This window comes from Platichthys flesus, chromosome 12 (assembly GCF_949316205.1).
Source record: "Platichthys flesus chromosome 12, fPlaFle2.1, whole genome shotgun sequence".
NCBI classification, from domain to species: domain Eukaryota; kingdom Metazoa; phylum Chordata; class Actinopteri; order Pleuronectiformes; family Pleuronectidae; genus Platichthys; species Platichthys flesus.
The window spans coordinates 4747942-4766171 of NC_084956.1; the positions used below are offsets into that span (position 1 = coordinate 4747942).

General features: G+C 42.9%; 1 protein-coding gene across 3 annotated transcripts in view; it reads left to right on the forward strand.

The window, feature by feature from the left end:
• The window catches only part of kcnh1a (potassium voltage-gated channel, subfamily H (eag-related), member 1a), a 33047-nt gene extending 17716 nt beyond the window's left edge, over positions 1–15331 (forward strand). For all 3 annotated transcript variants that reach the window (XM_062400387.1, XM_062400386.1, XM_062400388.1), the window contains 5 exons: positions 1406–1677; positions 4744–4943; positions 6647–6899; positions 10013–10209; positions 12630–15331. In XM_062400387.1, the coding sequence (XP_062256371.1) occupies positions 1406–1677; positions 4744–4943; positions 6647–6899; positions 10013–10209; positions 12630–13499 (1792 nt within the window). In that variant the 3' untranslated portion in view covers positions 13500–15331. The remainder of the gene's footprint in view (positions 1–1405; positions 1678–4743; positions 4944–6646; positions 6900–10012; positions 10210–12629) is intronic.
• Positions 15332–18230: the final 2899 nt, after the last annotated feature.

Genomic DNA, 18230 nt, shown 5'->3' on the forward strand with positions numbered 1-18230 from the left:
ACCTGAACCTCAAATATCATTTCTAAATGTGTGTCCACACCTAAATTCCCACCATTAGCATCTAGAATGTGTCTCAGTCTAACACCTGTTAAAGAGTAAAACAGACTCACATGAAATCAACACCTTGTGCTTGACTGTGGGTTTAATGAATCACAGAGCCAGGTAATGTAATGAGGTCGTTGATTAGCCTAATTAATGGATTAAATAGCTGTCGGTGTTTTTGTCAACACACACTTGTGCTCACGTGTTAAACCTGTGTGTGTTTTTTTCTACTATAAAAACCTGCACGACAGAGTTACAGTGCTTTCAAGAGAATTCGTTTTTTTCCTTCATTAATATGTAAATGTATGAAGTCTAATCAGATCAGCTCCCCTGCAGGGGGCAAGTGTGGTGGAGGTATGAAGTTCCATCATGTTTGTTATGTTTATGGAAACACACACACACACACACACACACACATCACGACAATACAATAACCTGCATACAAAAATATGTCTGATAGTTGATGATTAGCATGAGTTCTTCCTTCGCAGACGCCCTCTCATGTTTATATATGATTTACAAAATAACGTTTTATTAGCACTTTCATTTACACACATGAAGACAAACACACATTTCAAATATTGTATGTTAATAAGAGACCAACCGGGCTGCTATACATTATTTAAGCCTCCTGTGGGGGTCTCTCTCACCCAGTCAGTATAATCAGTTAATTAAATAAGGCTGCTGTTGCTTCAAAATCCACACGACAGTAAAAACCAGTCCCACTCCCCCCAGTGTGGTGTCTGTGGTTGCCATGGTCTCACTGGGAGTCGTGGTGTGTCCCGTTGAGAAAAGTTGAGCCACCGTCCACTCGTGTCACGGCAGCAAATAGCCAGGCCCCCCCCCCCCCCCCCCAGCAGCAGCAGCAGCCTCCCTCTCCCCTCGCCACGGACTGACGGAAGTGGTTGTTGGTATTTGATAATCACCAGTGTATTGATTAGAAAATCTAAATCCCATCACACAGAATTCTGTTTAGTTTGTGGGTTTTCTCTTCTCTTGGGTCGAGTTTTACCTCCGGGCGTCTGGAAAAGATAAAAACGAATCCTTTCCTCTTCTGTGTTCACAACTTCAACTTCAACCGAAGCAAAATCAGAAGTTTTTGCTGCATCATGGCATTCACCAAATTTATATTCAGAAAGATTTGTATTCGTCTCCGAGGTTTCCCCCCCCCCAGGAAGCTTACCCAGAGGTTTCATAAATAACCAACTCAACAGGGCGTTGAACAAATTGGCTGCAGACTCCAAGTCAAAGTTAAAGTTAGGGGAACAACTTCAGATATAGATTCCTCTCTCCTCCAGAATGTGGTTCTTGTGGTGAAGCTGTGTGAGCTGCAGCCTCCTCATGATGCTTCTCCGTGCTCCAGGTACAGCATCGGCGACTACGAGATCATCGATGAGGAGACCAACATCGTGCGGGAGGACAGCTGGCTCTACATCCTGGCCGAGTCGGCGGGCTCGCCGTACCGCTACAACGCCAGCGGCTCGGGGAAGTGGGAGGGCGGGCCCAACAAGGACTCGGTCTACATCACCTCCCTGTACTTCACCATGACCAGTCTGACCAGCATCGGCTTCGGGAACATCGCCCCCACGACGGACGGGGAGAAGATCTTCGCCGTGGCCATGATGATGATCGGATGTGAGTGAAGGCGTCTCTCCTGCAGCAGATACATGATACATGAGGAGTTTAACTTTGCTCTTTAAAACCACACTGCACCGAAGGAGGTGAATAAATGAATCATGGAGCCGCCGACCTCCAGAAAGAAAAGCAAATCTTGATAATTAGTTGAGCAATATTTCAAACTCTCTAACTCACCTGGGATAATCTGCTCGGGTTGAACATAGTTCGATGTCAGAGCTTCTCACTGAAGGTTTTATTTCAGTTACACCATCATGGGCCTGAGTTCGGAACAGTTCTCAGACTGAAAGCACGTTGTACTCATGCAACAATAAACACAGCCAAAATGTCCACTTTCAGAGACTGGACATTTAGTGTGTTTACTCACTAAAGTGCACGGATTGGGATGTAAAGTGTGTTAAAAACAACACAACAACAAAAAACATTATTTTCTGTCTTTCACAAAGCTCACATCAGGTGGACAGGGAGATCTGCTCCCACCAATAAATCTTTATTAATAAAACTTTTTACCTGCCAGGAGGATGATTAATCTCTGTAAGCTTTATTTTCTACTCCATTATAATTACATGTAGCCCCTTCTTTATATTCATGTGACAGGAGCAACTTAGTTAGAAATTGGAGCATCAGAATAGAAATCTCAGCAAAACTTTTTTAATTAGCTTCAGGTAAACGTCAGCTGGGACCTGAGTCTTAAAGTTTAGTTTTTACATGATAAAGCAGAAGTCATCAGGAGCCTACATGTGTATATTCAGTTTTTTCCAGGGCAACAAAGTCCTTAGAACTGAGGCAGTGACATTAAGACATGTCTGTTCACCGTCTCATCGGCACCATCGTCTTCTCTTATGTATCGACGCAGTAGAAGCTGTTACTCTCGCCAGCATCAGACTCATTCCCTCAGTCTGTTGTGTGATACTCTGCTGAATTATTAAGATGCGACTCAAACTAGTTTTTTGTTTCTTTCTGAAACAACTCTGAAGAAGCATCTGAACGAGCGCCTGTGGCCCATCGGCGAGTCGTGAAACTAAAAAGTCACATAATGATGCATAATGTCTCTTAACTTTTGTGGTTCACCAACATGCAGAATAAGACACTTTTACATTAAACATGAATAACAGTGACTGAGATAGAGGTGGGTTTTCCCAGCGTGCCCGTCTTTCCACTTCTCTGTATTAAACATTAACCAGGTGTCTTGTGTGTGTGTGTGGGTGTCTCGTGACGCAGTGTGCGGTGCGGCTCCATCGTGTGTGACTGCACGCAGGCGGCGGCGCCTCGGAGCAAGAACTGACGCCGCCAGATCCATTTAGCTCAGTGCTCCCTCTGCAATCACTCCTCAGCTCCCTGCTACTTTCTGTATTCAGCCACAATCTCAACCCTGAGACGAGAGGATGCTTGCCCCCCCCCCCCCCCCCCCGCCCCCTGCTCCACCCCCACTCTTACCTTTTGGCTGTTCAGGTTTATGAATATATTCTCGGGGGGGTGGGGTGGGGGGGGGGAACTGGTTAAAAGTGATCCGCAGGCTTGGATCTGTTTTACATTTTGTTATTGTGGGATACAAATCAACCCGAAGCGTAAATATCCAGAAAGCAGACGGCCTCGGGAGGATGGAGTTGTAGATGAGATCCACTGTCGTCCACCACGGCTCTTCTCTATGAAATATGGATGCCCTGATACTGTTCTATTTTTACCATCGGCAGTGGATCGGTGCTGGCAGTAGAAGATCACAGTGTGACGAGGGATTGAGGGGGGGGGGGGGCTGGCACAGGGAAGCGTGGGAGGGAGGTATATATACAGTAGGTCCTGTTTCTATAGCAACTGATGGCCTGGGGAGGGGGGGGGGAGGGGGGGGGGCTGAGTTTCTGACAACTGTGTGAAACGGGGCCGGCTGCTGGATGCCGAGCGAAGTCAGCGAGTGGAGGAGGAACGTTGGGGACGAGCTGGAGCTCCTCAGGGACCGATTGAGTTTCCTCTGTGACAGCGTTTTTCTGCTCAATCAGACAAGTTAGCGTTTTTTTTTTTTTTTGCAGTCGAGCTTGGAAGTCGTGGTCGTCCAGAAAAACTTTGGTGACTTAAAAAAAACCGCATCGGTTGTCAGAGCGTCTCTCTTCATCTGTCGACTTGCAGAGTCGGACGTCTGCGATTTGTGCAGCGAGGAGACGATGCAACAAAACAAGAACACATCCCTTCCTTTGTGTTTCAGGGGGAGGAAGACAAATCTCACTGCAGCTCTTGACACCATCGTAGCAGGAGTGAGCGATGGGGATGAAACAGGATGAAAGTTGTGGTTCTCCTCGCCCTTGGGGAGATTTGAGCGCTTTTTAATTAGTATTATTCCCAGTGCTGTTTTTCAACACTTTGAATGTGCGCCGTGAAATAAACAAACACACACACACACAATCGCACACGCATAGGTTACTGTCATCATCTGAGGATAATTGAAATGTGTGGCTGGCATGTTTCCTCTCCATCGCTCCTAGCAGGGCTAATTAGGGCTCCAGTGCCAAGAGAACACTGCTCCACACAGAGCAGACATCTGATGGCTTTGATCCGCGCTCACACGCCAGCTGTTGCACCAGTTCAACTTCCCGTGCACCTCGCAGATGCACCGCTGTATTCTGTCTTTCATTCTTCTGTCACGATAACAAATATCACGAGAATGGAGGCTTGCACGCAATAAGAAACTGTAATCATAGTTTTTTCCCCCCTTTGGCACGAGATGTGTTGATTTGTGTTTTTCTGGAAACGATATGAAAGTTTATTTCCCACGTGATCGAGCACGTTGAGTCTTACTTTGTCCGTCCTTGTGAACCAGGTTTTTATGTCCTTGAAAGAACCTGATTTCCGTGTTAAGACTGTTTAATTTAGAATCTGCAGAGTGACCCTGGACTGTCAGGTGTTTAATGAATCTTTCAAAACCCACTGGATCATCTGAGAAAGAGATTTTTAAATCCTAGAGCAAATTCGGATTTTCCTCACAAGGTCCATATAAGTGTCTGAAAACTAGGTTGATATCGATGCTCCCTTGAAGCGTCAGTGTTTTAAATGAGCCGTGTCTCTTCTTTTCTCCAGCCCTGCTTTACGCCACCATCTTTGGTAACGTGACCACGATCTTCCAGCAGATGTACGCCAACACGAACCGATACCACGAGATGATCAACAGCGTCCGGGACTTCCTGAAGCTCTACCAGGTTCCCAAAGGCCTGAGCGAGAGGGTCATGGACTACATCGCCTCCACCTGGTCCATGTCCCGGGGCATCGACACCGAAAAGGTGCGTCACACATCTTCTACTTGTTTTCTGTTGTTTCCAGTTGGGCTGAAATATCTGTGTCAACTCTCAAGGATTTTATTATAATAATTTTTTTATATGAGCAGGTTATGAGTGCCCTAATGAAAAAGTAGCCTCCTTAGCCTTTGATTTTCTAAAAAATTCCCCCATGAAGAAGACTGAGGTGAAATATCTGTGTCACCTCTCAAGGATTTTCTTTTATTGATGTCACTTTTTGGCATTTGAATAAAACTAATTTTTCTGGGGGGATAAAGCGATTCAGTGAAAACATGAAACAGGCTATTATCCAAAGCAGTCAGTGGTTTGGCAATTTTTGGCAATTACCGGTCACCAGGAGGCGTCCGGCTGAACCCAGATGATGTTGAAAGGATGTGAACGTGTGAACAAATTCAAACATTTAAAGCTGGAAGCGGTTAGATTGAACTGATCTCCCTCTGGTTGATGTCAATCCAGAAAGCTTTTATTATCCCTGCGTTCCAATTTCAATCCACCTTTCCAAACAATACAAATCATGTAAATAGAATAATGTCTCGCTTAAAAATAGAAATTTAGCTTTGAATGAAAACCAGGTTTGTGTCCGTGTATCGAACACGTGGCGTCAGACGTCACTAAAGGCTCTAAAAATGGCCCCTAATCCCTCCCTGCTTGACATTCGTCCTCAAAGAGACTCGCTCTAAAGGCCGAGCCGAGCACCAGGCCGACATCCTGGTGATTAGCCGCACTCAGACAGGATGCTGCCACTCAGTGACACTCAGCCGCCGGACTCTGACCTGCTCACAGCTTCCATGTGACCTTCACAGTAAAACAGCGTTCACAGACATATCTGGACACTTTCAGCTGTTCACTGACACCGCCCCCCCCCCCCCCCCATCTCCAGATCTGCTGTTTCTAATATAAGAACATGTTTCTCGTGACAGTTCATTTATGCTTCGAGAACAATAACAGGAAGGTACTTTAGAATTTAATTGGAGGATGATTGGATTTGATTTGAAAGCTTATTAAATGAAATAAAACGAGTACACACTTAGTGATTGGGCCGGATTTCACCGAGAAACATCCACTGATGATACAATATTAAAACTAAGAGAAAAGTACAAACTGTTCCCAAACGTTTCAACACTATTCAGCTGTGTGATTGTTTGTTTCACTTCTCTGAACTTCTCTCTCTATGAGGAAACAGGAATCTTAAAATGATGCATATACTCTGAGGCAGGCACTATATGAGTCTCAGCACTGAACAGCAGACATGGACGTTAGCAAGGAGCTGGGGAGTGTAGACGAGTATTTAGCAGCTTAAGCTCCACATATTTCCCTGAGGAGCTGGAAGAAACCAAAACACAGAGCTACAAGACAGAGCTTCTGAATTCAAGTCCAATGTTCTCTGAGTCCCAGTGAATCAAATCGTTTCTGCATAACGGCTTCCCAGTGCACGGCTGTTAACAAGGCCGAGCGAGAGAGGAATGAGCTCATAGCTTCCCACAGAGTTGGATTTTAAACTGGGGCAGCTGAGGGTTTGGTTATCGAGACTTTCCCATTGAAAAACACACGCAGTACATTCTCATGCATGTTGGAGTTCAGCTCAGGCCACAATGTTCTGTCTCACCCTCACCAGGCCTGAGAGAGAATCAGCTGAGCCCGAGTCCTGGATGCTCAGCTCTTCTCTCTGCTCTTGGATTCTTTTCCAGGTGTTGCAGATTTGCCCGAAGGACATGAGAGCCGATATTTGTGTTCATCTCAACCGGAAGGTTTTCAAAGAGCACCCGGCGTTCCGGCTGGCCAGTGACGGCTGCCTCAGAGCTCTGGCCATGGAGTTTCAAACCATCCACTGCGCTCCCGGCGACCTCATCTACCACGGTGGAGAGAGCGTGGACAGCCTCTGCTTCGTGGTGTCCGGGTCTCTGGAGGTCATCCAGGATGATGAGGTGGTGGCCATCTTAGGTGAGTAGATCCTGGTGGTTTAAAAGTGCATCTATGAGAGTACAGCATGTGCTTTAATGAGAATCAATCTAATCCCCTCTTTGACTCATAGGATTTAATACATACTCTTGTGTGCTGAAGCAATTTCAAGAAACCAGGACTCCTGGCGGTCTGGTGATTTCTCAATACCTCTACCAGCAATTAATCCTTTAAAATGAACAAGAAACAGATGAAATAGGACTTCGAAATTGAAAGAAGACAATCGAACTGTAGCAGGAGAGAAGTTCAGCTGCTGTCGGACACACGATTCAATTTTTTTTCCATATATTTCGTTTTTGTACTGCAAAATAAGTGATATTTGAGACCCTCTGAAGAAATTCACCACTTCTGGTTATGTTATGATGAGTCAGGTCGTTAAAGGATCTGCTCCAGTTTCACAGAATATAAAGTTTGATTTAATGTGACAGAGAATCAACTGTTGAAGATGCAGAGGTGCTACTGTCTGAATTTATGATCTCATTGTCCAACTGGCCTCCTGCACTGGTCAAACAAGAAGGTTTCGCCTCACAACGTTTTAGTGTGAGGAGACTTTTCTGTGTGGCAGCACTTCAAACTCTGACTGCAGAGAAGGCTGAGCTGCTTGGGGATCGTTTTCTGCTGAGTCATTAACTGAGGATATGTACCAGAGTTTACCACAGATACTGAATCCTCTGTGAAACACATGGAAAACAGTCGGCTCTTTTAAACTCGATCTAGTAAACACATTTCATATTCTGATTGTTAACATAAGGCATAAGGAATCGTCTCTGATGGACCTTGTGTCCGATTTGACCAATGTCCAGCTTCATTCTGTGTATTCTTTATTTTCCTTTGTAAAGCACATCTCTCATCTTTAAAAGTATTATATCAATAAAGCTGTTAAGTTCATCACCTTTACAAAAACCTAAATCTATTCATGTTTTGATTACTTCTTTCGAAAAAGCTTAATTTTTAACTTCAAAGTGATGTGTTCAGATTATCTGCAGTTCGAGATGTTTCATTACAATTTCAATGAAAGCAGCATATTGTCAGCTTTTGTTTTAAAAATGTGTAAAAGGACTCATTCAATATTATAAATTTATGATACATTTTCTCAAGGTCAACTAATTAATCCACCAATCATCCCAATCCTGAGTATAATCCTCATATAATATTAAAGACAAATAACAGGACAAAGAGAAACCAATGAGGATTAGTGCAGTTTTAAATATATTAGAAAATAGAAAGTTAAATAAAAGCTTTACAAAACACAAACTATGATATAATATTATAGCCATATTGTATTATGAAACTTAATGATTCAGCCTTTACAGCTGTGATCCACCTGAACGGCAGCTGATGTTGATGACCTGCAGGTGTAAGACGTAGACATTCAGTTATGACCCAAATCACCCAGCAGGTAATTAGATGGGATCCAGAGTGTGGTCCATCTGTCTCTAATGAAGGAAACCAACAGCAGCAGCAGCTCGATGCTCCATCAACGTGTCAGAAACCAACAAGATGATATTAGATTTCGGGAAAAAATCCTACGGTCATCGCCCGGCTCGTAATGAATGATCCGGCTGTTGAGGTTGTGTAACGAGCAGATCTTTGAGCTTCAGGTGGAAGCAGAACAGAGCTTTCCCTCTTTATACCTTCTTGAAACTGTCCTATTCTTGCTTTATTGAATCCATCCTCACATTCATCTTCATCAAAAATCAATTCAGACTGCAGGTTATTGTCAACGTGTGCAGGGAAATAATCCCACACACGAATGATTTAGCACATCAGGTCAAGCTCAGACCGTCCAGGCTCATTCTAACCAGCCGAGGCTCAATGCTCAGGGAGTCGCTGCCGATGTGCAGGACTAACGAGCTGCTCCCAGGAACCCACTGAACCCTGAGCATCCTCCAGACACTCAGGGGTGAGCGCAGATGTCGGAGTGAGAACCTCCAGAGTCAGTGCACTCGCGACCAATCAGCAGAAAGTCCCAAGGCAAAACCAAAAGCTCTTCCCAGCTCCTAGAGCCGACCTTGTTTATCGATACTTGATAAGAATAAATCTCTCTCCTCTTCTTGGCCTGACCGGTTGAGTCCCAGGAGCCTTTTCTTTTTAAAAAACCCTTCTTTTAATTTTCCAAATAATTGATTTAGTGAATAATTGATGGTGTCCTCGAGCAGAACCAGTGACACCATCTTGGCTCTTTTTTCGTCGATACTGGTTCCTCTTGGCAACAATTACCAGTCTGTCAGTTGGAAAGCATTGACCTGGACGGAGCCCGTAATGGAGCCTGAAGCCATTTAGGAGTTATCACTATGAGTCAAATCATCAATAGCTGAAAGGCACAGTGGAGCAGAAACAACGTGTAAAGTACAACTACAAACAAGTTATCACGTACAATACAGGAGTTAATTAGACAAATACTACTACTGCCTCAGTACAAATATACTGTAGAGGAGTTCTAAATGTGATTGATTTCTGTCACTTGTGTCCAAATCAATGATAATTTGATTATTAGCTGCGATATCTTTAAAGTAACTGCTTCCTGTTCAGGTCGTCATCCAGTAAAACAAGTCATCAGATGTTTTTAGTACTAATTACTGATGATATCATACTTGAGCTTTAGTTATTTATTCTTTTATTTATTTAATTTATATTGACATTTTAATTATGACAATTAAAAGAGTTTATTCAGGATCTGTCGAGACATTTTCTGAAGAAAAAAGAGAAGCAGAGTCCAGGAGTAAAATTTTTAAATATCAAGTTCCTGTTCCAAACACAAATGATGTTCAGATGATCAGCATCAAAGTTATATTATCATATTGAGCTGTGGAGGAAGGAGCCGGCTCCACATCTTATCAAAGAGATCCTCTCTCCCAGTCGCACTTTAGATAATCTGCTCATAACCTGTGATTTCACTTGATGCCTCTATCTATTCCTTAAAAGTGGCAGATCCCAGTGGCTCAGAGTTAATAAACATCCTGATAATATAATAAAAAGCAGCAAATAGCCCCTGATGTATCCGATCAGCTTCATTGATCCTTTATCTTTCCTGTGTTTTAACCAGATGCTTTTGGAACTCTCCCCTGGTCTGAATCCTTGTTCTGTCTCCGCAGGTAAAGGTGACGTCTTCGGGGACGTGTTCTGGAAGGAGGTGACCCTGGCCCAGGCCTGCGCCAACGTGCGAGCGCTGACCTACTGCGACCTCCACGTCATCAAGCGCGACGCCCTGCAGAAGGTGCTGGAGTTCTACACGGCCTTCTCCAACCACTTCTCCAGAAATCTGCTGCTCACTTATAACCTGCGAAAAAGGGTGAGTGGCTCTTCAATTAGCCTCAGGACAAAAGAGCTTGAACCTTCAGTGGACGTCCTGCATCCTGTTTTCATGTCGGTGCTGAGTCCCAGTTGCTGTGCTGGTTTTGAACTGTGCTTCCTACAGATCATGTGGTAAAGTGGGAGGACGTGTTCAGTGAACACTTTTCCTTCTTCTCTTTCTCCCGAGAAACTTATTTCTGTCCGTTTGTTTCTGGTCCCGTTACAGAGACGGCCTTTTTCAAAATAAACTTTGCTTTCTTGCTCAGAGTAAGAAGAGAAGATTGAAAACCAGTCTGTTGCCTGCTGGGTAAATATGAAGCTACAGCCGGGAAGCTGTTAGCTTAGCTTAGCACAAAGACTGAAGCAGAGGGAATCAGCTATAGCCTGAGGATTAGAGTTTATTTGTAAAGGGAAACGGTTCCAAAGCTTATGAGCAGCAACAGTAAACACATGATCCCTGTTAGCCTGTAGCCTTGAGCAGGGGAAGGAATGAGAACATACAACATTTCACATATAACAGCAAAGATTGGAGAATGGTTTAATATCGATTATGTGTATCGGAAATATTTAGTTCTTCTTCCCTGCACCATTAATCCTCCCAAGACTTACATTGTGACCCTGAGGTCAGGCCCCTCCAAAGGAACTAATGGATTCACCTGCATAAATCAATCAATATCAATATGTCACAAAGTAATGTACTTTATAATAATGTATAGTTCCCAGGGGACATTTCCTTCTTGAACAAGTCCTCTAGCTTTAGCTTCTCCCTGATGTGTTCACTTTCATCTGAGTCGGGTTTGAAGGCAGAACTTTCACAAGGAGTTGAGTATCTTTAGGTTTTAGTCTCAGGACTTCTCCTTAATTAAAGCATCTTGGTATTTCTTCCTCCTGTGATCTTCATCTCATGGACAAAAAAGGGAATAAAGTTTATTTCCCAAGTGAAATGAACTTCTGTCTTTTCTTCATTCTTAATTTAATGTTGATGATTAAACAATTTCTTTTATTCGTACGTAAGTTGTGAGGATTTTTTAAACACAAACCTGTTGCCAGAGCTCATACATGTTACACAACACGCACCACACTGCATACGACAGTTCCATTAAACCGTCTCCCTATGTGAAAGCCACTGTCACGTCCATCATTGGGAAACGAACAGTTGTGATGTAGCTACCAATCATTAGCTCATTCATGGAGGTGAGTCCCCCCCCCGGAGAGCAGCGGTGAGATTGAATTGCCTTCGTATGAAGATCAGATCTCATCTGCTGCTTCCAGCTCTGGAGTCACCGGGGCCTCGTCCTGTCTGGATGTTGTACCGCAGGGAAATTCAGGGATGGGTCTAAATGCTGCCTTCAGGAACCGAGCTGGTGAATCTGTGTTTCCATCTCGAGAAGGAAAGGAGGCAGCACACGTACAATATGTCCAAGTGGTTTGAGTCGAGAGAAGAGGGGAGCTGTGGGATGTGTTACCTTTTTATGATGAACAACTTTATGTGTATTGCTTTTCAGAGTCATACTCGGGAACAAGAAAAGAGCAGACGACAAAAAGGGGTCATAAAATAAACAATACAAGTTTACACTCAGATACTAGATACTTCATTTTTTAAAGCTGTTCTCCTTTTTCCAGACAATGTCATTTTTTAATAAATAGACAAATACTTTGAATCGGGTTTCCCTGAAAACCTGAAACATAAAACCTTCAGTCAAAGAAATAGTTTGACATTTCGGGGAAATACGTTTAATTGCCTCCTTTCCAAGAAGTAGACCATAAAACCTGACAAGCTGAAATATAGTAGCTTGTTATAGACGCTGTATATATCTATATTGGAAAGTAACAACAAATGACATCATGACTAGGTTTCAGCCCGTTTAGAAGCAGAGACAAAACCCATTTTCATCTGATTTTGCATTAGAAGAGATGCATAAACACAGATGTGATCCATATTTTACTCTCCAGATTACAACTGATAACACTGTCTCAAAGTGATAGAACTATCGCACATCATGCATTATTGATCATACATCGTACAGAGAGCAGAATTATCGTAATTGTCGTACATCTGGCGTCGCTGCTGCTCCCGAGCTCAGTTGTCCATCAGCAGCTGTGCGGTGATGGAGCGAACAGTGTGTCTTCACCCTCTGAAGCCACGGGCAGGATGTGAACTTTCCCTCAGTGTTCAGGGAATAAGCTCATTAAAGTGACATTTACAAACCACACACATTCTGAGGCATTGTCGCTGCACAGTGAGACAGACACACACCAGTGTCTTCATGACTCCAGTCAAACCTGACGTTGAAATGTGTTTCGTGTCCAAATTTTACCGAAATAAGATTTTAATCTCATTACAAACAAACTACAGAAAAGATGATTTGCTGCGACGCTGGTTTTGATTTTACCTCTAACATTTGAATTGTCTTGTAGATCGTCTTCCGAAAGATCAGTGATGTGAAGCGTGAGGAGGAGGAGCGGCAGAGGCGTAAAAATGAAGCCCCTCTGAACCTGCCGCCCGACCACCCGGTACGAAAACTCTTCCAGCGCTTCCGGCAACAGAAGGAGGCTCGTTCCACGCCGGACAAACCGCAGCCGGAGGATCACGACATCGAGAAGGGCCCCTTGTACGTGGACGTCCCGCTGGCAAAGACAGCCCTTCCCACCAGCAGCATCGTCACTGTAACAGAGAGCCCGGCAACGCCCTCATCTTCATCGCCTTCATCTTCAACACCCTCCAAATGTCCTCTGTCGGACAAGGTGAAGCTACAGGTTCCGCCTCCCGTCTCTCTGATCGGAGGCCGGCTTGCCGAACCAGTTAAAGCCAAAGGGTGGGGTCGTTTCAAAGAGTCCATGGCCAAACCCGACAACTGGAGCAAAGTGTCTAAAGCCGAATCCATGGAGGTTCTGCCCGAACGGACAAAAGTGCACGAATCACAGACGTCTCTGAAGAAGACGGACTCCTGTGACAGCGGTATCACCAAAAGTGATCTGCGGCTGGACAATGTGGGCGAGTTCCGCCTGACGCCGCAGGACCGCAGCCCCGTCCAGCCTCCGGAGACCCGGCACGCCTTCTATCCCATCCAGGAGCAAACGCTCCAGGCCTCGCTCCAGGAGCTCAAGCTGGAGCTGAAGGAGGACCTCTCGAGCCTGAACGTTCGAATGTCCGGCCTGGAGCTGCAGCTGTCAGAAGCACTTCAGCTGCTCAAAGCCAGGCCATCGAGTGTCGGCTCCCCGCAACATCTCTTTGACATCTCCAGACCTGGTTCACCGGAACTGGGCAAAGAGGATATCTTCTCCTGAAAGGACGTGCTGAGTCATCCGGCATCAGTTTCCTGTAAACTCAGCTAGAATCCAGTGACTTGGATTGCTGAGGCTGCACTGGGTGCACCCGTTTAGATTAGGCCTGAGCGTGGTCTCTGAGATCCACCGGCCTGTGTTGTAGGGGTCATGCCTGTTGGCTACTGAGGACCATCCCGTTGAGGTCAAGGCCCAGATTTGGGCGTGGTCACACTAAGCACTGGGGGGTTCAAAACTGAAAATGCTTGTATATAAGTTTGATTTATTTTCCATTGCACTCTAATGGTCAAATAGCTTGAATGGTATGAATTTAGCTTGAGTCCAAAAACCTGGTTGAGGTTTTGAGTCTCTACAGAAGTCATGTCCCTGTCGGAAGGCTCTAGTGGAAACAGCATGACCCACTGGTTTATTATGGTACGAGATTCCTTGCATGTCACATAAAGTCGACGCGTGCCTCCAAATGCAGACGGAGCGTATTTTATTAATCGAGGCCGAGCGTCAGGTCATTTGCATCATTTCACAGCGACAGGGGAGAGGGGACGCTTTCTTCTGCAGATGTCGAAACAGTCTCCGAGTCATTTCCTCCAGCCATTGACGAATTATCTTATTATATCATCTGCCAGGATCATAATGAATTATACAACAGATAACTCCGGCCAGGCAATCAGATTTTTCAAAGACGTCTCTCAGCAGAACTTATCATTTCCATAAACCAGCGGATAAAACTGCTCCTTGAGAAAAGGGAATGCAATTTGAGCTTGTGTGGCAGCCGTCAGTTATCTCCTCTGCAATCTTGTCATTCTCTTATATAAACACTACAGCGGGTGATATATATCTTTCTCTATATATATGAATATATGTATTGTATGGCAGCCATGCATTTTAGCTTTGGTGATGCACAGTTAGGTGATGCAGCTGCTGCTGCTGCTGCTGCTGCTGCCCCGTATTTAACAAACTGACATGAACTTAGTAAGGAATGCATTTTCTGCATCATGTTTCTGAAAAATAATTTATTTATGTATACAAAATAAAACGAGCTGTCAACGAGTCATCAGAGGTTTGGTCTTGGAAGCAAACCGGGATATGTGGACTGGTGAGTTTTGCCTTCCGATGGCCACTGAGGTTCATGTTTACACCCGTTAGCATGCACAAGTTAATATGTTAGAAAATCATCCCGTCACAATATGAGAGTCAAACTGAGAGTCAACGATCAAAAGTGTGAAAGTGTTTTGGAAGCAGTCACTGATTTCTTTGTTGTTTATTTTGAGGAACCTCCCTCTGATCCACTGGTCTCTCACATGCTCCCTCAATGTGTCTTCAAACTGGGGGAAAACCACATGATCACAACTTCTAACACAGTGTATGACTTTAAAAGAATATGACTGCAGAAATTTTTGTAGTTATTATCTTTTCATTTACTGATTATTTCTCGATTTATCAATCACAATCACTTGACTGAGCCTCAGGGAACGTCCTCAAATTGCTTTACTTGTCTGATCATCAGTTGAAAGTTATTTAATTTTCTTTACATATGGGCAACTACCCAGAAGTTTGGTGAAGAATTATTGAATTAAAATGTAGTTGTTGGTTAATTTTGTTTTTATTGATCCTGATAAATACATTTATAGAAAGAAATGCAAACTAACATGTAACTGAGGTCAATTAATTACTGAAGTTAATGTTTAGGAACCACCAAAGTTATTATTTTACAAATTTCACCACTTTCTATTTAATTTAACATTATTTTACTAATTTAATTTGTCTTACCACAATTTTCAAAAACTCTCAAATCTCCGATGACATGATTCACCTCATAAATATACAATTATATCTGTATCATCAGTTGTTTAAAACAATCAACAAAAGCCTAATAAGACAATAAAAATGTGCTTTCAAACTTTAATTAAAGTCACAGGTTCTAGTATTTAGCAATAATTAATAGTGTTATAACATTAAATATTTATAATTTCTGAACAGATCAAATGACCTACTACAGTTTCATAGATTGATGGTTTATGTAGATTGCCAATAATAAATATCAGAATAAATTAATTGCAGTCATTCATATACTGTATTATTTTGTTACACTGATTTAAACTGCAGTTATTTATTATATTTTATTTCCTAAACCAACATAAAGCTATGCAGATAACAAAGGCTCCTCTGGAAGAAGCTTTGCTGCTCCCTGCTCGACTCTATCTTTAGTTTACAGTAGAAATACTCTTTTAACAGGCAAGCACCAATAACCACTATTCTATAATATTTATTATTCATATGGATAATTTATGTTCCCTACATTCCATCTTTCTCAACGAGACAAGAGACAAGCTGAGAGGAAAAGAGGTTTTTATCCTCCGACACATCCTGTCTCCTTCGTTTCCATCAAAAATTCATCTCACTAAAAATAAATGGGCCTGTCATCGCAAAAGTGAGGATTGGTTTGGGTTAGAGGGAGATTTCACATTATTATTACATGATCACTTCACTGTTCCACTTGTGACTGAGACTGACGGAGCACTGAGTTCAGTGCACTTGAAACTGATAAGAGAATGTGTTTGATATCTCACAACAGCACTGAATCAATCAGTTTGTGGGTTTGCACTGTAGCTTGATATATTTATATGGACGATATGTTTCCATTCCCTCCCCCCCCTCTGAAGTTTGGAGTAATTTTGGGGTCGGAGTCTGTGCAGGTGTGATCATTGAGCTGCGGTATGGACATCCAACCAATCATGAGCTGTCAATCATGAGTCAGCCGCAGCTGTCAATCAGGACGTTTGACCTGGTTTCATAGCAGCAAATTAATTAAAACCAAATTTACCAGACAGATGAAAACTTGAACAAACACCAGTGTGACAAGAATTATCTAAAATCACAGAAACCGTCTGTGTGAAAAATGTATTTGACTTTATAATGTGGTGCACGTCCCATCTGCTAACGAGGAGGAGGCAGGGTCTATGACCTGCACTGAACCCAGCCACCAGGGGGCGATCCAGACTATTTGGCTTCACTTTTGGGAGCTGACATGATGGTAACATTTGTAAATCTCTGAATTCACCAAATTACAAACGTAGGAACAACATTTAACTTTTAATGAAACAATGCAAACTGAATATCAATATTTATTTGATTCAAATGAATTTCACACGATTGTTACATGAAGTTAAGATGGAATAATTTAATTTGATCCTCAACAAAATGCTGTTTCACTTCACCGATGACACAGATGAATGACAGAGTTGATATTTGTAATTATATTTTGCAACTTATTTAATTCTGTGATTGGTTCTATTTATATGTAAACATGTAATTTTCTTCTACTTCTTATTCTTTACACAATTTTTATTATCCAACAGGAACTAAACCAGATCAAATTATTTTCATAATGAAAGTCTATAAAAAGATCAAATCAGTTAAAGGGAACTTAACTTAATTTAACCAATTTACTAATAAAATGGGATGGAGGTTGACTCTAAGAAACAGAAACAAAATCATTGAAGGCAATATGTTGAACTGTGATGAAATATCTAGAGAAGTGAAAAGGCCTTTTACCTTACTGCACCAACACGTCATTGATAATATTAAAATACCTTTTTATTATAGAAGCATGCAACACTGTGCCTTCATTATATCGCCACCCCCATCCCTACGGAAAAAGCAGTGTGACATATCTAAACCTCTTCTATGGAATGATTTGAAAACAGAAATATTTTTGTGGTCAGCTCTTCATAGCTGCCTGGTTATTAAACGATATAATATGTATTAGCACAGTATAAACTACAGCAACGGGATGTAGGTGCAATCTAACATTCAGAAATATGGGACTTGAGAGCAATAAGAGAGAGAGAGAGAGAGAGAGAGAGAGAGAGAGAGAGAGAGAGAGAGAGAGAGAGAGAGAGATCACTATAATCAGATGATCATTATAACCATTTTTTCTCTATTTCTCATGCAGACAAAAAAACTGGATGATTATAAAGTAAAGAAACAAACATTTATTACGGATTCAAAGATAAAGTAACAGAAACTGTGCCGTGGTCTTATTTGTTGAGATGAAAGCATTATTCTCTGAGCACACACACAGACACACACACACACACAGACACACACACACAGACAGGTCCAGCCATTACACACTGTGGCAGTTTACAAACCTTGTACAAGTAACACACTTATGTTGGAATGATTCTGTCCAGAGGCTTTTCTGATCCATATTATATACATATGTATTGTGAACGGGGGGGAACGGGGGAAAGTGGTCTATATGCACAGATCACCTTGCAATGATTGTTGAAGCAGTTTCGGGCTCTGATGTGTGTTCTCTGTCATATGCACATGCCTCCACACTCACATGTCACGGGATGAGAAATGTACAAGCACAACGGGAACTCTTTGTAATGAACTGTGACAAACTGTGCTCTTCATAATAAACATTTTGTATGTTGATGCTTGGTCTGTTGGGAGCCCGGTGAGGATCCTCGGTTTCGGTGTGAGTTTCAGCTCAGTCAGCGATCACAGCTCGTCTCCCAGAGAAAGGGTTTGTCAGCAGGTGTTGTTTTCTCCTGCTGAGCGTCTCACGTCGGATAAACCCCGGGTTCTGTTCTCATTTAAGAGGATTCCTCGCTGACCCCAGCTCACAGTGATCCTCCTTAGTGTCAGCGGTGTGATAATCCCGAGCACAGGAATCAGCTAATGGAAGCTCAACAACAGGCTCCTCATTATACTCTTATTCTTTAT